Source organism: Procambarus clarkii, chromosome 49 (assembly GCF_040958095.1).
Source record: "Procambarus clarkii isolate CNS0578487 chromosome 49, FALCON_Pclarkii_2.0, whole genome shotgun sequence".
In the NCBI taxonomy this organism is placed as follows: Eukaryota; Metazoa; Arthropoda; class Malacostraca; order Decapoda; family Cambaridae; genus Procambarus; species Procambarus clarkii.
In genome coordinates, this window is record NC_091198.1 from 15,985,115 (window position 1) to 16,005,661 (window position 20,547).

A 20,547-nucleotide genomic window follows, 5' to 3' on the forward strand; every position below is an offset into this window, starting at 1 on the left:
TGTCTGTCTGTCTGTCTGTCTGTCTGTCTGTCTGTCTGTCTGTCTGTCTGTCTGTCTGTCTGTCTGTCTGTCCACAGATCAAACCATTGTGGTCTCTGATCCACCGCCTCTCACCCAATCTTTTGTATTGGGATTCAATGGCTTTGTTGACTGATTTCATTTATAACTTTTGATCGGGTTCACGCGTGTTGTTAATGGTGATGAATGGTGATCTGAAATGGAATTCGATTGTCCTCTTTCCCTTTCCCTTTTTGGTGCTGATAGTGATAATTTGGTGTTCACATTGAGTTTGGGACAGGTGTCCTGTATTTTAACATTTCTGTCATTAATAATTACGTTTTGAAACGTACTGCAATTATTGGTTTTACTGAAGGGGATATTACTAGTTCGGAAATCGTATTGTATCGGGGAGCCGGTCGGCCGAGCGGACAGCACGCTGGACTTGTGATCTCAGGCGCCGGTGAGAAACAATGGACAGAATTTCTTTCACCCTATGCCCCTGTTACCTAGCAGTCAAATAGGTACCTGGGTGTTAGCCAGCTGTCACGGACTGCTTCCTGGGGGTGGAGGCCTGGTCAAGGACCGGGCCGCGGGCACACTAAAAAGCCCCGAAATCATCTCTAAGATAACCTCAAGATGCTACTATAGGTTCCGGATTGTAATTTTAAAATATATCCTAATGATCAATACATTCTTAGGAAGTGTGAACCTAGTTGAGGGGGTTGGGAGGTTCTTGAACTTAGTGAGGAATGAGAACCTTGAACTTGGTGAAGGGGATCTTGAATTCAGTGGGGTAAGGATTCTAATCTTAGAGGAGGAAAGGTTCTAATCTTCTGTATTATGCATTTTCCATTCATCTACTCTCCACTCTACTTCTACTCCTGAATCTCTACTCCTGAATCTAATGACACCACGATTTGGTTGGTGTCATACTTTTATAATCTTACGATGGGATCGAACCCTCGTTCCTGAACGCCGTCTTGACCTTGCAGACTGATCAAGGATGGACTCTGCGACAGGAACACGGCGCCCTCAGTCTCCGCCATCTCCAGACTCCTTCGAGGCAAAGATGACGACGACGACCCCAAGAAAGCCAAAGATGGTAAGTACCCCCCTTGAAGGATTCCATTTTCTATTATTGTCATTTTTATAGACGAGATTAACATACAATTTTCTATACAATGAACAATACACCCTAACGTGCCTGCAGCAATGATTAAATCTGTAAGGGCCGTGATATGATAGGCGAGGACTGGGCCTCGGGGCTTAGATTCCCCGCGGCCCGGTCCTCGACCAGGCCTCCTTTTTGTTACATATCCCCCAGGAAGCAGCAGCCCGTAGCAGCTGTCTAACTCCCAGGTACCTATTTTACTGCTAGGTGAACATGGGGGGGGGCATCAGGGTGAAAGAAACTCTGTCCATTTATTTCCGCCTTCACCGGGGATCGAACCCAGAACCTCAGGACTACGAATCCCGAGCGCTGTCCACTCAGCCGTCAGACTCCCTGACGCTCATATTCACTACAAAACATAGAAGACCAAACACAAAATATTTGGATCTAAGGGAGTCTTGTTCAGGGATGCAAGTAGAACTTACAACTTAAAAAAACCTTAAAAACAACTTAAAAGTTGTCTAAGGTGCAGCTTAAACTGTTGGGCAAGTGACCGGCTCTACCCTCATCAGTCGTCGACCTGAGGGTGTGTTTTAATTATCAGAGAAAAGCGCCAAGCCATTGCGACTATATAGCACTGGGAAGGGGTCAGGATAAGGATTTGGGATGGGACGGGGGCAGGGAAGGAATGATGCCCCAACCACTTGTAGACAGTCGGGGATTGAACACCGGCCTGCATGACCTGAGGGGTGAATGAGGTGTGAACACTGTCCAGCTACCAAATAGAACCACAATAATAGCTGGAAGTGCACCTACCAGCCAGACCACGCAGGAAAAACAACAGTTCGAGTCCTTTTAAGAGCCCCACAACACCCACACACACAAAACGAACCAAAAAGCCTTAAAAAGCCTCCCACAAGAAGACGTCCAAAGATCTCACAATAAACGCAGGTTCGAATCCTCGTCACGGCCCTTGTGGATTTGTTCAACTCACAATAAACTTTAAATGCTGAATGACCATCGTAAAAAAAAAAAAAACTGTAACTGAATCCCTTCTTGGAGATTAGACAAAGAGATTCCACAGTGAATTCACGATATATATATTTGCTTCACACGTCTGGGGACCATTGTTCGAGCCTCCTAGTGCCCAGGTGAATGGAATACCACAGTGACAGTGGTCTAGAGACAACGGAAGATAGCCCACATGGGGTTATCTTTACTCTCTCGGCTCCTTGAAGATATCTTTTGATGGAGCGGCCGTATTTGTAAAGAATTCCTTCTTCAGACGCCGCGGGAAAAATTGAATCACTGGAGATTCTGATATATATCAGAATATATATATATCTGTATATATCAACCTTGTTATATGTTAAAATGATACTTGCGGTCTTGATATATTAAGGTACTTGCTATCGTTATATTTTATATTCAAGTACGTGATTAAACGTATATCTTGATATCATCTATTAATCTTAATTTTGATATCATCTATTAATTTTGATTTTGATATCATCTATTAATTTTAATTTTGATATCTTCTATTAATCTTAATTTTGATATCATCTATTAATCTTAATTTTGATATCATCTATTAATCTTAATTTTGATATCATCTATGAATCTTGATTTTGATATCATCTATTAATCTTAAATTTGATATCATCTATTAATAAACCTATAGCCATAATATATTCTATTAAGGTACTTGCCTATAGGACTAAGCCTATAGTCATGATATAGGCTATTAAAGGGCCCTGGTAGTACACTTCTGGGTTCGAATCCCGGGCAAGGGATAGAAATAGTTGGGCACAGTTCCTTTCACCTAATACCGCTGTTCACCCGGGAGGTAGTCAGCTTGTTGTGGGGTTGCATTCTGGGGAAGGGGGGGGGTCAGTATTTCAACCTTTGGGGGGGGGGATATCGATATAAGCCTATCATGTACTGTGTGTATATATATATATATACTGGCTTCCTGTCCCCCCGACACAAGGAATTATTAAGGTACTTGTGGTAATGACATTTTATTAAGGTATATTCAACATTTTTATATACTCAATAAAGGTATATTCAACATTTTTATATACTCAATAAAGGTATATTCAACATATTTTATATATTCAATAAAGGTATATTCAACATATACATATACTCAATAAAGGTATATTCAACATATACATATACTCAATAAAGGTATATTCAACATATACATATACTCAACAAAGATATATACAAAACACGACTTATATTCGTTTTAAAAATGTGCAACAATTAACTTTTAGAATTTCTAGTTTAATTATTTAAACGCTATTAAAAAAAAAATAGGTCAGAATTCACATAGGAAATATATTGTTAACATTTAAACCCCGCTGGTCCAAACTGATAGTTAACAAAACCCTATAATTTCAACTTTTTGGCGTGTGTGAACTTTTTTTTTTTGTTATTTGCTTCAGTACAAATATTAAATAATAAATGAGGAACCAGCATAGAGGAGCATGAGTTCTCAAATAACAAATAGATTGAGCATTTATTTTTGTTCTCAAATAACAAATAGACTGAGCATTTATTTTTGTTCTCAAATAACAAATAGACTGAGCATTTATTTTTGTTCTCAAATAACAAATTGACTGAGCATTTATTTTTTGCCAAAAAGTCATTTTGCTTTGAATTATCGTGATGCAGTTTTAAATCCAGTTTTAAATCCAGTTTTAAATCCAGTTTTAAATCCATGTTCATCATTGGCATAATTTAGTTTGATAAGAATTAAATTCTTGTCATCTTAAAATAGTGTTATGCAGAGAATTAATAGGGAAAGTGTTGTGTGTATTTTCTAGAAATAGGACTAGAGAATGAGAGGAAGATTCTTAGAGTATTTCGATGTCTCTCTGACAACTATATAAGCATTTGGATCGTTCCCGTACAATAATGGCGTCTTGCAGGTCTGCGTTCGATCCCCCACAGGGACCATTCCGTTCCTCCGTCCTATTCATTCCTCCCCTGTCTCTCTTTCTCATTCCTCTTCCTCCCTGCGTCCTTTCCCTAACTCCTGGTCTCTTATTTTCTTGCTTATCTCCTCTTCTTATTTATTTAACTTCCATACTTCCGTTCCCATTAATCATCCCATTTTTATTCCAATCTTCCGTTTCCCCTTCATTCCACCTCCCTCCCCCCCCCTATTCACGCCCCACGACCCCTCCCCCTCCCCCACGTTCACACCATCTAACCCCTCCACAACCCCTCCTACTTCCTCCCAGGCCCCTCCTCCCCGCTCCAAGACCCCTCCTCCCCCCTCCAAGACCCCTCCTCCCCCCCTCACAACCCCTCCTCCCCCTCCAAGACCCCTCCTCCCCCTCCAAAACCCCTCCTCCCCCCTCCAAGACCCCCTCCTCCCCCTCATACCTCCTCCAAGACCCCTCCTACCCCCCTCCAAGACCCTTCCTCCCCCCCTCCACAACCCCTCCTTCCCCTCACAACCCCTCCTCCCCCCTCCAAGACCCCTCCAAGACCCCCCTCCTCCCCTCCCTCCCCTCCACAACCCCATCAAACACACTCATGGGGCGCCCAACAATGAGTATTAAACGCAAGCTTAGCACCTCATAAAACCGGCTTACCGGCCTCTCCAACGATCCCCAGACACCAACTGAGCCTTCGACCATGTCAGCTGAACGCCTCTCAATTGATTTTTGTCGTAGTAACCCGGTTATTACCCCGAGAGGGTCGTTCGAACGACGACAACGTCAGAGAGTGAATGCTATATAAATTCAGGTCATTTAGTGGTAATTTAAGCTTCGTCATTAATGTAACAATGATATGTCTATGATATATTTTATTTTTTATGTCGTGGCTAAAGGGGGGTATGAGGGTCGCATTTGGTTTTAACCAGGCCGCCGGTTCGATCCCTTCTCCGTACCGCGCCATGAGTTTCACAAAACGTGTAATATTATATACGAATTTTATTTTTAACTATTTTTGTACCTCGTTTTGTGTGTCTTGAGAAGTTTTGGCCTCGCATTGAGTTGGGGTATCAGGCTTGATATCAGGTATCAGGCTTGATATCAGGTGTCAGGCTTAATATCAGGTATCAGGCTTAATATCAGGTATCAGGCTTAATATCAGGTATCAGGCTTAATATCAGGTATCAGGCTTAATATCAGGTGTCAGGCTTAATATCAGGTGTCAGGCTTAATATCAGGTGTCAGGCTTAATATCAGATATCAGGCTTAATATCAGGTATCAGGCTTAATATTAGGCATCAGCCTTAATATCAGGTATCAGGCTTAATATCAGGTATCGGGCTTAATATCAAGTATCAAACTTAATATCAGGCTTAATATCAGGTACCTGGCTAGATGCACTTGGGATTTTCTCTCTCTCTCTCTCTCTCTCTCTCTCTCTCTCTCTCTCTCTCTCTCTCTCTCTCTCTCTCTCTCTCTCTCTCTCTCTCTCTCTCTCTCTCTCTCTCTCTCTCATTTATTGTTATTTACATTAACGAAATAAGTTAAAACTTCATGCAACATTGCAAAGGCATTAAAGACAGCCCTTAACCTATTTACCGCCTCCAAATTGACCCTAATTCCTAACAGACCTAAGGGTTATATTAGGAGCAACGAAAATGTATACTGAGCAACAGGTATACGCATTGAACAACGGGTATATGGACTGAGTAACGGGTATATGGACTGAGTAACGGGTATATGGACTGAGTAACGGGTATATGGACTGAGTAACGGGTATCCTATTTAAGGTCTTTCCTGTTTACGAGTCAAAGTCAATATTCCCTAAATTCTGTATATCAGACATGAATAGAGTTAATACAATATTATTGTCCGAGGGAGATCGGGAACTATCGAACGATAGACTAGGATTGTAGCGATAGACAAGGACTGTGGCGATAGACAAGGACTGTGGCGAAAGACCAGAACCACAGCGATAGACGGGAATTTTCTTCTAGTCAACTCCTGGAAACTTCCCCCCCTTAAAAGACGCTATTGACATGAGGGATCTCTAAATTAAGACAGTTCTCCCCTTAAAAAAAAAGAAAACATCTTGGAAATCGGGGAGAACTATTTTAATACTTTTCCCACAGTTGTGGACGTTAGTGCTGGTTTTGTGATAGCCAGGAGTGAGAGGGGGCAGAGTGAGAGGGCCCAGAGTGAGAGGGCCCAGGAGTGAGAGGGCCCAGGAGTGAGAGGGCCCAGGAATGAGAGGGCCCAGGAGTGAGAGGGCCCAGAAGTGAGAGGACCCCAAAAGGGTGGACATCAACATCAACGGCGGGTCATGTTGACAGCCGCCGCCGCTGACTGCTTGTGGCGCCACTGTCGGGAACTCTTTTGTTTACATAATGACGCCTCGACTCAAAAGATTCTCTCTTCCACTGCCTATGTCGGTCCCCGACCTCCAGAATTTTGTGATCATTTCTTTTGTGTGTCTGTCTGTGTGCGTGTGGCTTTTTTGGAGGCTGTTGGTAATTGTGTTTAGATAGGCTTGACTGTGAACTCTGATGAGAGCTGTTGACTTGTGCGTTTCGCCTTGGGTGGATGTAATTAATTTAGTCGCGTTATCTTCAGGAGGAACAAACCCAGCGGGTTTTCTTCCTATTGGGGAGTGTTGTACATGCTGCTATGGCGGTGTGTCCACTCACAGGATGAGTGGCGCTGGTCAGTACTGTCACTATGGCGGTGTGTCCACTCACAGGATACCTGGTTGATACCTGGTTGATGGGGTTCTGGGAGTTCTTCTACTCCCCAAGCCCGGCCCGAGGCCAGGCTCGACTTGTGAGAGTTTGGTCCACCAGGCTGTTGCTTGGAGCGGCCCGCAGGCCCACATACCCACCACAGCCCGGTTGGTCCGGCACTCCTTGGAGGAATAAATCTAGTTTCCTCTTGAAAATGTCCACGGTTGTTCCGGCAATATTTCTTATGCTTGCTGGGAGGACGTTGAACAACCGCGGACCTCTGATGTTTATACAGTGTTCTCTGATTGTGCCTATGGCACCTCTGCTCTTCATTGGTTCTATTCTACATTTTCTTCCATGTCGTTCACTCCAGTACGTTGTTATTTTACTGTGTAGATTTGGTACTTGGCCCTCCAGTATCTTCCAGGTGTATATTATTTGATATCTCTCTCGTCTTCTTTCTAGTGAGTACATTTGGAGGGCTTTGAGACGATCCCAATAATTTAGGTGCTTTATTGCGTCTATGCGTGCCGTTGAGTGGCGTTGTCCAATACTGTCACTATGGCGGTGTGTCCACTCACAGGATGAGTGGCGCTGGTCAGTACTGTCACTATGGCGGTGTGTCCACTCACAGGATGAGTGGCGCTGCCCAATACTGTCACTATGGCGGTGTGTCCACTCACAGGGTGAGTGGCGCTGCCCAATACTGTCACTATGGCGGTGTGTCCACTCACAGGATGAGTGACGCTGCCCAATACTGTCACTATGGCGGTGTGTCCACTCACAGGATGAGTGACGCTGCTCAATACTGTCACTATGGCGGTGTGTCCACTCACAGGATGAGTGGCGCTGCCCAATACTGTCACTATGGCGGTGTGTCCACTCACAGGATGAGTGATGCTGCCCAATACTGTCACTATGGCGGTGTGTCCACTCACAGGATGAGTGGCGCTGCCCAATACTGTCACTATGGCGGTGTGTCCACTCACAGGATGAGTGGCGCTGCCCAATACTGTCTCTATGGCGGTGTGTCCACTCACAGGATGAGTGGCGCTGCCCAATAAACTCGCCCCTCGGGGCAAAATTTAATTTAAAAACTCACACACAATTCTGCTCATACCAGAAGATCATGAAGGCTGTTGAAACCCTTCAGCATGACCTAAGCCGAATTGGGTAAATGGATAATGGAATTCAACTATAAAAATGCAATATAATGGATTTTTTTTTAGAAGGGGAAATTTAATCGCTCACGAATGAAACTCGATGAGGCATGAATTCTTATATACACATAAACGCACACATATATATCGGTGGCGTAGTGGTTGGTCAATGTACCAGTGTTGTTGATGGCCAGCCTGGGTTCGAATCCTCTTAGGGGTCAGAGTTGAAGTGATATATGTATTATATCCTCGGATCATTATTGATCAACATATCTTATTAAAACAAAGTGTTAATCATTTTCAAGTGCGCTATTGATAACATTTAACCTTCACAGTATTGTCACAGGGTTATCTTGAGGTTATCTTGAGGTTATCTTGAGGTTATCTTGAGGTTATCTTGAGGTTATCTAGAGGTTATCTTGAGATGATTTCGGGGCTTAGCGTCCCCGCGGCCCGGTCCTCGACCAGGCCTCCTTTCTGTTACACACCCCCAGGAAGCAGCAGCCCGTAGCAGCTGTCTAACTCCCAGGTACCTATTTACTGCTAGGTGAACAGAAGCCATTAGGGTGGAAAAAAACTCTGACCCATTTGTTTCCGCCTCCACCGGGGACCGAACTCGGAACCCCCAGGACTAGGAATCCAGAGCGCTGTCCACTCAGCCGTCAGGCCCCGGGCAATCAATAATATCGTCATGACATTGTTGATAATGGAGAATTTTATTACAATCCCGTTTGCTTGATTTAATTCATTGACAAGGATGATCAGAGCTGTTTGCAATATCGTCTCAACGTTATCAATATTATCGCAACAGTCTGCAACAGCAGTGGTCTGAAGGAGGGGGGGGGAGAGGGGGGGGGGTGGGGGGGGGAGGGGGGGGGTTCGAATCAATAGCTTGATGTGTGGGACCACAGAGGCACTGTTGACTGCTATATGGGTGCCAATCCATCAGTGTAGTGGCACTGGTTTGGTTATCTTGAGATGATTTCAGGGTTTACCGTCCCCGCGGCCCGGTCCTCGACCAGGGCCTCCTTTTTGTTACACATCCCCCAGGAAGTAGCTCGTAGCTGCTGTCTAACTCCCAGGTACCTATTTACTGCTAGGTGAACAGGGGCATCATGGGTGAAAGAAACATTTTGCCCATTTGTCTCTGCCTCCACCAGGGATCGAACCCGGAACTTCTGGACAACGAATCCGAAACGCTGTCCATTCAGCTGTCAGGCGTCGGTGGAGCCAACAGCTGCACTACAGGTGCCCTCAACGACCCTATGGTACAGTCGACGTTGGTACAACGTTCAAACAAGTTTTATTCGAACATATATATATATATATATATATATATATATATATATATATATATATATATATATATATATATATATATATATATATATATATATATATATATAGGCCTATATGGCCTCTTGGGAATCATATACAGAGAAGTATCTTGTTTGTTAGCAAATCCACAAGGGCCGTGACGTGAATTCGAACCTGCGTCCGAGAGCATCCCAGACGCTGCCTTAATCGACTGAGCTACGACATGGTCAAAAGAGTTGAAGCCGAAGTTGTACTAAACTTACCGGATCCTGCAGCCTCTCCGAGACACAAACCGAAATACACAAAAATTTCTGTGTGTTGTATAGCTTAAACGTCGTAACTATATATATATATATATATATATATATATATATATATATATATATATATATATATATATATATATATATATATATATATATATATATATATATATATATATATATATATATATATATATATATATATATATACTACTGGCCAAGAGCAGAGACCTATATATATATATATATTATATATATATATTATATATATATATATATATATATATATATATATATATATATATATATATATATATATATATATATATATATATATATATATATATATATATATATGCCTATATGGCCTCTTGGGAATCATATACAGAGAAGTATGTTGTTTGTTAGCAAATCCACAAGGGCCGTGACGTGGATTCGAACCTGCGTCCGAGAGCATCCCAGACGCTGCCTTAATCGACTGAGCTACGACATGGTCAAAGGAGTTGAAACCGAAGTTCTACTGAACTTACTGGATCCTGCAGCCTCTCCGAGACACAAACCGAAACACACAAAGATTTCTGTGTGTATGTATAGCTTAAACGTCGTAACTATATTACCAAATTCGAGGATTTTTTACTTCAAATCATTAAGCGAGGTTTCGTGTTATTTAAATCATTAAAAAGGCATATGTAAAAAAATGTTTTTTCCAATATAATTGATAACCTAAACGTCACTCTGATTTGAGGAAGAAACCGGGAAATGAAGGTCCAGAACTAAGATTCACAAAGTAGTTACGCAAGCACTTACGAACCTGGGGGCCAGATTCACGAAGCAATTACGCAAGTACTTACGAACCTGGGGCCAGATTCACGAAGCAATTACGCAAGTACTTACGAACGTGTACATCTTTCCCCAATCTTTGACGGCTTTGTTTACATTAATTAAACAGTTTACAAGCATGAAAACTTACCAATCAACTGTTGTTATTGTTATAAACAGCCTCCTGGTGCTTCGGAGCTCATTAACTGTTTAATAATTGTAAACAAAGCCGCCAAAGACTGAGAAAAGATAGACAGGTTCGTAAATACTTGCGTAACTGCTTCGTGAATCTGGCCCGAGGCCATATGATAGACATACTAAATATATTGAAGCTGTCTATCGTTCATCAAATCGAGACAGCGGTGTATGGAATAAACCAAACACAATACGAGACGTACAAAACAGAAGCTGAATAAATCTAAGAAAATACCAGAAAACAGGTTTGGATTCTCGGTCGTATATCTAAGAAATTAGAAGCTCAATGAGATGATATATTGGCTCCTGGTGATGACGGGTTTGGACTGAGCCACAGAACCAAGCTCCTGGAGGCATGATTGATGGGGCAGATGGTATATATATGTTACAATTACAATGGTAAATATGTAAGAGGGTGGTAGGAGAAGACAATATGTGATTGTATGCAATGAGACCCCCCCCTCACAAGGCTTCTCTGGGTGTGCTACTTATCCTCTTCTTCGAGGCCAAGGGTCTCTACAAATAACCACTGGTGGAACCTCAGTTTTCTGTTTTAGGGTTATATATTAATATACATTATTTTTCGTGTGCTGTTTACAGGTTGTGTGTGTGTGTGTGTGTGTGTGTGTGTGTGTGTGTGTATGTGTGTATGTGTGTGTGTGTGTGTGTGTGTGTGTGTGTGTGTGTGTGTGTGTGTGTGTGTGTGTGTGTGTGTGTGTGTGTGTGTGTGTATTCACCTAGTTGTATTCACCTAGTTGTGTTTGCGGGGGTTGAGCTTTGCTCTTTCGGCCCGCCTCTCAACTGTCAATCAACTGTTTACTAACTACTTTATTTTTTTCCTACACCACATACACACACCAGGAAGCAGCCTGTGACAGCTGACTAACTCCGAGGTACCTATTTACTGCTAGGTAACAGGGGCATTCAGGGTGAAAGAAACCATTTGCCCATTTGTTTCTGCCTGGTGCGGGAATCGAACCCGCGCCACAGAATTACGAGTACTGCGCGCTATCCACCAGGCTACCAGGCCCCCAGTGTGTGTGTGTGTGTGTGTGTGTGTGTGTGTGTGTGTGTGTGTGTGTGTGTGTGTGTGTGTGTGTGTGTGTGTGTGTGTGTGTGTGTGTGTGTGTGGAACGCCCTCTCTGATCCACGTATATAATTCACATATATAATCCAAGAATATACTGGACGAATCACTGGATTACTTTTCAACGACTGTTAAAAGAATTTTCCAATTCTTTTAACAGTCGTTGTGGCCTAGTGGTGAAAGTACTGGACACGTTAAGGTGCATGGAGCCCCTGGCTGTCTGGGTTCGAATCCTTCATGGGGTGAGGAGTTTTCTGTTGCATATTGAAACCGTAAAAAACATATTAACAACTTGAGGGATCACGCATTCAGATGTAACTTATCGCCACAATACGTTCTAATGAGATTTAGATAAATCCTTGTATGTTAATCTGTTATATCTTTTTCCTGTGGGATTCGAACCCATTGGGTCTTTAACATCACGTCGCTAAACAACGGCGTCAGCCATTACCACAGCGAAGTGTAAGCGCAGTAACAAAGGGCCAGATTCACGAAACAGTTACGCGAGCACTTACGAACCTGTCCATCTTTTCTCAATCTTTGGCGGCTTTGTTTACAATTATTAAACAGTTAATGAGCTCCGAAGCACCAGGAGGCTGTTTATAACAATAACAACAGTTGATTGGCAAGTTTTCATGCTTGTAAACTGTTTAATAAATTTAACCAAAGCCGTCAAAGATTGAGGAAAGATGGACACGTTCGTAAGTGCTTGCGTAACGGCTTCGTGAATCTGGAGCAAGGTCTGTACACGTATAGAACGCGTGCCTCACACAACGACAGGTTGCTGGTTGTGAAATCTTTGATTACAACCTCAGAAATACCAACGGTAAAAGAGAGACTTTCCTAAATTCAATTAAAACACGGAAATATAATTGAAACACGAATGTTTCTTGTACCATGAATACATTAAACCCCGAATGATGAATGTCTTCTGTCTCAGGAGACTTCGCTTCTTGCAGGGTCGGAGTTCGATCCCCAATGGTTGTAACTGGTTTGTCCATTCCTTCCTTCTGTTCTATCCCGGCTTAGGACTTTCTCCTGATAACTACCTCACTTATCCCAGGATTAAATAATTTATTTCGTTCGTTTGTTGGTTATTGAGCTTAAACGACCAAACAGGATATTTCCGCGTGCCTCATTGGTATTGGTAAGGGGCCTGGTGGCTGAGTGGACAGCGATCGGGGTTCGTAGTCCTAAGGTTCCGGGTTCGATCCCCAGCGGAGGCGTAAACAAATGGATAGAGTTTCTTTCATCCTGATTGCCCCTGTTTACCTAGCAAGGGACCGGGCCGCGGGGACGCTAAGCCCCGAAATCATCTCAAGATAATCTCAAGATAAGGGAGCCGGCCGGCCGAGCGGACAGCACGCTGGACTTGTGATCCTGTGGTCCTGGGTTCGATCCCAGGCGCCGGCGAGAAACATTGGGCAGAGTTTCTTTCACCCTATGCCCCTGTTACCTAGCAGTAAAATAGGTACCTGGGTGTTAGTCAGCTGTCACGGGCTGCTTCCTGGGGGTGGAGGCCTGGTCGAGGACCGGGCCGCGGGGACATTAAAAAGCCCCGAAATCATCTCAAGATAACCTCAAGAAGATAACCTCAAGATAGGTAGCGTCCCCTGGCTTTGGTTATCTATCTCTCTCTATCTTTGCTTATCTATTTTGTCCTCCCATTCTTTCTATCGTGTTCCTAGCGCTGTGTATTTTGATTCTCTCTCTCTCTGTCTCTCTCTCTCTCTCTCTCTCTCTCTCTCTCTCTCTCTCTCTCTCTCTCTCTCCTCTCTCTCTCTCTCTCTCTCTCTCTCTCTCTCTCTCTCTCTCTCTCTCTCTCTCTCTCTCTCTCTCTCTCTCTCTCTCTCTCTCTCTCTCTCCACTTTAAGCCACTTTAATGTGATTGATTGTTATTATAATTAATTGTTAATAACTCTTAATTGTGTTATTATATTAATTTACAATATTACAACTAAATCAATATGTAAATGAAATATTAAGAAAACAAAAGACAATCTCAACACACCCCTAAAAACCTCAATAAACGCCATGAACTCCAACAAAACAAACGAACATCGTGTTTAAACGTTTATAGTACTCGGTTTCCAAACCCACCCTCTTGCTTCCAATAGGATCGAACGCCGTACCACCATTTGTGTAATCACATATAATTTTAGCCAGCGTGACTGGGTGGATAAATGTATGCAAAGCGCTAATGTCCGTGTTTGGTCGGCGTTCGAATCGCACTCTCTCTCTCTCTCTCTCTCTCTCTCTCTCTCTCTCTCTCTCTCTCTCTCTCTCTCTCTCTCTCTCTCTCTCTCTCTCTCTCTCTCTCTCTCTCTCTCTCTCTCAGTCCATTAGCAGTTGAGTAATTCTAACGCAATTAAGTCGTAGTCGAGACGGCAGGCAAAGAAAATGGAGTGTTTCTTCAGTGTTTCTTAACTGGGACCTTAGCTCAGATTTTAGACTCGGCAAGGAGCCTCAATTGCCTGTTTGTGGAACTTCCTGTTGCTTGTTAGGGTGGTTAAGGGGTGGGGGGTGGGGGGGGGGGGCGAATTGGTGTATGTTGGGAACCTGGTGTGTAGTGTATGATGTATGGCGTATGTATTGAGTGTTGTATATGGTGTATGGGTCATCCATTCATCCGTCAATCAACCTATTTTTCATCCACCCATTTAGGACGCCAACTCAACACCTATTCATCACTATTTTTCTTCCCTTTAACCATTCTTTCGTACCATTTCTGTCTTCTTTTCTAACTAAAATCTTCATTTCTTCAAACGTTCCCCCTTTTCTGCTCTCTCTCTCTTCTGCCAGTTGGGGTAGAGTGACGGTCTCGCGTCATGCAGGTCGGCGTTCAATCCCCGACGGTCCATAAGTGGTTGGGCACCATTCCTTCCATGCCCCCGTCCCATCCCAAATCCTTATCCTGACCCCTTCCCAGTGCAGTCGTAATGGCTTAGGGCTTTCTCTTGATAATACTTTCTCTCTCTCTCCCTCTCTCTCTCTCTCTCTCCCTCCCTCTCTCTCTCTCTCTCTCTCTCTCTCTCTCTCTCTCTCTCTCTCTCTCTCTCTCTCTCTCTCTCTCTCTCTGGTCCGCTTAGCTACCATCCCCACGGAGGGAGGAATACATGAATTTCTAGCGTGAGAACAGGTGCAAATTAAATTAAAATAGGGGGGGGAGGGGTTGTGCCTAAGTGGTGGCCATTTGAGCGTTTTTGTCCAGTTAATTGTTGATGTTGTGAGGCGTTCCTGTGTGTGTGTGTAGTGGTAATGGCGTGGGCTACTGGCCTATGTGTGTGTGTGTGTGTGTGTGTGTGTGTGTGTGTGTGTGTGTGTGTGTGTGTGTGTGTGTGTGTGTGTGTGTGTGTGTGTGTGTGGTCGGTAGGTTTCATCTCGTGGGTAGAATCTTACATCCTTTAGTCATGTAGCGATCAAAGTCGAACGAAGCGAGACAGCTTAACATCGACGCCCTTTGAGAAGAGCAGAGACCCCAAGGCCGAAGTTACTATAGCATTGAGACCCCCGCCGGCAGTACTTAGTTGTAAGGTAAGGAGGCATAAGAAGTAAGTACTTGCCGGAAGACTGTTCTGGAGCTCCGCCTCCGTAGTTAACGTCTAACCAACACGTAATCATTACTGAAAGTGGTAATAATGTTGGCGATCCTTGCCCTGCCTCCCTACCTACCTACCTACCTACCTACCTACCTACCTACCTACCTACCTACCTACCTGCCTCCCCGCTGGCATGTTTTCCCGCTAACTGAGGCGCTTAGCTACACTCCCCTCTTCCACGCTAGATGGAGTTGAATTTCTAAGTACCTTTATAACACAAATGGGTTACAGTATTGGAAACGTAGGTGCAAATTTAGTTATCAATGGCTATCTAGTTCCCCAATTCCTCTTGGATAAGAGGCCAGGAAGCACGAATGTAATGTCCGTCTCTCCCTTTTTTTTGCTACGCTGAGGCGGTGGAAAAGGAAGCTTGCAGCTCTTGGGTCTTTTTTTTGTTTCAATGAGCTTAGAACCCAGATCCTATAAAAAAATAACATGGGACTTTTACCCACAAGCACCAAGTGTCTCGTAAGCAATAGGGGACAACAACAAGCTGATGATCCAGATCTCTGTACTCACCTAGTTGTGCTTGCTGGGGGTTAAGCTCTGACTCTTTGGTCCCGCCTCTTAAATGTAATTCGCATTCGTGTGAAGTGGACGATTCCCTGTGAGTGACATCACCATGTTGATGTGCAACAGTGAAGTCACTGTAGGTGATGACCAAGGTTGGTACTCACATGTAGATCCCACACCAACGGTTTACCGGTTTACCACAGGGGATGGGGGGTGTCATGGATCCACCTGGGTGACCAGCAGGAATGGCGTAGTTGCTGGATAGTAACAGGGCTCTATCTGGCACCATTCCTTTCCCCCGTCCCATCCCAAATCCTTATCCTGACCCCTTCCAAGTGCTATATAATCTTGGTGCTTTCCGATGATAATTCCCTTCCCCTTCTCCTGGATACCCATCCGCTTTAAGGGTCGTCTTAATGCCATTAACTTCACAGTGCCTCGTGTGCCAGCCCCCTTTGTGCTTTGACAGAGTCTTACTACGTCCTTACTACGTCCATCTACGTCAGTCTTCCCTGTCAGTCTTTATCTCACCACACATAGACTTACATTCAGTGGGATTGGGGGCAGTAAAGAGGAGAATCATAACAATTCGAAGGACTTGCAGTTTGAGACGCGTGTCAGTTGTTTACATCGAGAGGGTTCTAATGGAAAAAATCCCTCACATGGGGAGCTGTCACTGCTGCGAGGCGAGGAGTTTCACCCAATGTTGTTGCAGCGTCTTGACATGCACTTCAGCTGCTCAACATACGATGGGGCTGTCCCAGTTGGATTGCTTGCGTCTCTAAAGGAAGGTAATGGGAGTGCTTGGGCTGCGAAATATGTATTACTATTTTGAAATTCCAATAGCAGACATTTAGTGTTGTAGACTCAGATAGGACACCACAAACAGATGAGAACACACATAAATAACATTTCAATCTATTTCTCATCCTCCTGTTTTGGTAGTACTTATAGTAACGATGAGGTTATCTTGAGATGATTTTGGGGCTTACACACACACACACACACACACACACACACACACACACACACACACACACACACACACACACACATACACACACATACACACACACACACACACAGAGGAATCTGAACACCAGTAGCTTGACGGTTGAGAGGCGGGACCAACGAGTCAGAGCTCAACCCCCCCGCAAGCACAACTAGGTGAGTACAACCCACTAGCGAACACAAACACCTCTCCTCACATACGCTAACCTCTTATAACAAGATGGAGGCAAAAAACCCACAAGAACAAGACCTCTTTTTTGTGGGTATATGCTATTGTGCTCGCCCGAGTTTGTGGTTTAATGTCTTGGCTTGGCGCCGGTGTTCTGTGGGTGGCCTGGCTTGGTGTGGGTGTTCTGTGGGTTTGTTGCCCTGACGCCCGTGTTCTGTGGGTGGCTTGTCCAAATGTGGGTGTTCTGGCTTGGTGTGGGTGTTCTGTGGGTGGCCTGGCTTGGTGTGGGTGTTCTGTGGGTGGCCTGGCTTGGTGTGGGTGTTCTGTGGGTGGCTTGTCCAAATGTGGGTGTTCTGTGGGTGGCCTGGCTTGGTGTGGGTGTTCTGTGGGTGGCCAGCTGGGTGGTGGAGGCGTCGAGTACCCTGTTATCATGTGGTACTCACCTGTTATCATGTGGTACTCACCTGTTATCATGTGGTATTCACCTGTCAGACTCGATCATGTAGAACTCGTCTGTCCCCTGTCTGACTTGAGGGTTTCGGAGGGCTGTCAAGTTGTCTGTCGACCAGGCTGTCAGCCCTGGCAGGATTGTCAAGTTATCAGTCGACCAGGCTGACAGCCCTGACAGGGTTGTCAAGTTACCTGTAGATTAGACTGACAGCCCTGACAGGGTTGTCAAGTTACCTGTAGATTAGACTGACAGCCCTGGCATGGTTCTCAAGTTGCTTGAAGACCAAGCTGACAGCCTTGGCAGGAATGTGAAAGTGCCTTTAGACCAGCCTGACAGCCCTGGCAAGGTTGTCAAGTTAATGTGTAAACATCCCCGACAGCCTTATATATGTTAACAGCCTGATTGGAGGTCCAATCAGGCTATCATTTAGACGCAAAGTCCAACCAATCATTCAGTACATGACTTTCAGTGTCCCATTCAGATATCACTGTTACGAAGGCACCTACGACATGGCTCGATTCTCTAAAGGGACGTAACTCTTAAGTTGGAAAAAAAGTGACATTTGGAAGACTTGGCAGCTGATGGCTGCAAGATACTTGCCAGGCAAGATACTTGGCAAATTGGTCTCAAGTCAAGAAACTTTCCTTATCCGTTAAGTCCATTGAACACGTGGTTAGCACTGATATTAATTATTGTGTTGCACTGTTATCATTAATGAGATACCTGTGAGTGACAGCACCTGTCAGAGGTGCTGTCTTATAGACAGCCAAAGAAGTATTATCAGTCACCACAAAAGACAGGTTTCGCTAAAATACTTGTTAACATCTTCGGAGGCATAGGGAAAGGTAGTTCTTATCTTGGTACTGTAGGGAGTAGGATAAGTCACCAGCCTGGTAGCAGTTGGATGCGAGTGATGAGTAGTGGAATGTGTATGGGGATCATACAGTCCGTCACGGGCGTGTCAAGCCAGCTGTCAAGTACGCATCATGCCACCTGACAAGGACATGTGAACCAACTAACGAGTACACAGATCATCGGCCTTCTTGTCACGTAAATTGACAAGATGGCGTCTAGCAACACCACTTTAAAGCACTGACTCCGAATGTAACTTAAGCATAACGCCAGGTTTGTACAAGTATTGATAATACTTATTAATAATACAAATTCTATTGGTTGTAGCCTTCGGAAAATAATACAGTCTTCGTGCATTAAAATTATTCTGTCATTTGGACAAAACAAAAAATTTATTGTGCTTTAATATAGTTATATATTTATTCTTTAAAATTTAAGTTCGCGTTTAGACTGAGATTAATAAAGCTTGATGATACATTAAAATAAGTGGTTTAGGATAATTATAAAAAGATATATATTGTTTTAACCACTGAAGAGTGTATGGGTGTACATGGACGTTCCTGAGTGTACCTGGGTGTAAAGTATTGTACACGTGTGTACATGTACCAGGGTGTATGCAGATGTACATGTTTCTACCTGGATATAGAGGTAACAGAATTCTTAGCTGATCTCTTTGGAAAATGTAAGATTCACTGCCTGCAAGAACATCCTTTCCGGATGAGAGGAGTTCGGTCGAGAGGAGTTCGAATGAGAGGAGTTCGAACGAGAGGAGTCCGGACGAGAGGAGTTCGAATGAGAGGAGTCCGGACGAGAGGAGTTCGAACGAGAGGAGTCCGGACGAGAGGAGTTCGAATGAGAGGAGTCCGGTCGAGAGGAGTTCGAATGAGAGGAGTTCGAACGAGAGGAGTCCGGACGAGAGGAGTTCGAATGAGAGGAGTCCGGACGAGAGGATTTCGAATGAGAGGAGTTCGAACGAGAGGAATCCGGACGAGAGGAATACGGACCAGACGTATCCGGAAAAAGAGTATAACATTTGTATCACCATGTGTCACGCACCACCTACAGAGTCACCACCTCGACACATGGTTCTCGACGTGCCAAAGACACATATCCTGCAACACCAGTTTTGACATGTGTCCAGGATACGCGTCGGATACGTGTCATCCACTCCTGACAGCCGGCTGACAACTGTCAGCCATTGACAGTAGCCGTCAATCCCACACTCCACCTAAGCCATTAGTGGACAGCAGCGCCCCTTCCCCCCCCCCCCCGTCAATTATATGTCAATCCCTCCCTTCCATCCGTCATTTCCTTCCGCTCTCTTCCATCTCCTTATCCGCACTCCCTCCCTCCATCAGCCCCAGCTGGCTCCTCCATCACTCAAAAGTCAGAATTTACATCTGTCTCCAAAAATTTGTTTTTCTGAATATAATTTTACTAATAGATTTGAATCCAATATTATATCCGAGTTTGTGAGTGTGCGCACACACACACACACGCACACACACACGCACACACACGCACACACACACACACACACGCACACACACACACACACACACACACACACACACACACACACACACACACACACACACAGACACACACACACACACACACACACACACACACACACACACACACACACAGACACACACACACACACACACACACACACGCACACACACACACACACACACACACACACACACACACACACACAAACAGCGGTTGTTAGAGAAGCCTGTTCCAGTAGCGTCCATAATTACGTAGTTTAAGAGGATACAACATTACTACCCCTCATTAAAAAGAAGAAAAAAAAACAGTGTTATCTCAGTGTTCAATTATATAACCTATATCAACCATACAATCTTGTTATCGAACATTCGATATACTGATATCGTGTACAGTTTGGCTTGCTTTTCTGTCTGTATTCCTTACATATATTCTACATTCAAATTTAGCATTTGTAGATGTATATATTTTGCATGTAGCCGACTATCTTTTAGTTATACATTAAGATATTTGTATTAATACACTGATTTTTATAGATTTAGTTTATCTTTCTACATGGGTTAGTCAATCGTAAAAATATAGAGGCTTGATATCTCGCCAGACTGAATGAGATTTGCCTAATAGGGATGTTTATTTATATCTAATTGATTGGTAAATATGTATCCGGCTGGGTTATCTGTATGCATGTACGAAAGCTGATATCTTGTCAATTTGCATGTACAAAAAATATCTTGTCAATTTGCATGTACGAGACCTGATATCTCGTCAATTTGCATGTACGAAACCTGATATCTTGTCAATTTGCATGTACGAG

General features: G+C 44.0%; 1 protein-coding gene across 1 annotated transcript in view; it reads left to right on the top strand.

Annotated features, from left to right (window-relative positions):
• Positions 1-20,547, top strand: part of LOC138351326 (paired box protein Pax-7-like) — a 121,888-nt gene that overhangs the window by 66,755 nt on the left and 34,586 nt on the right. The window contains exon 4 of the mRNA XM_069303020.1: positions 993-1,102. Coding sequence (XP_069159121.1) covers positions 993-1,102 — 110 coding nt within the window. The remainder of the gene's footprint in view (positions 1-992; positions 1,103-20,547) is intronic.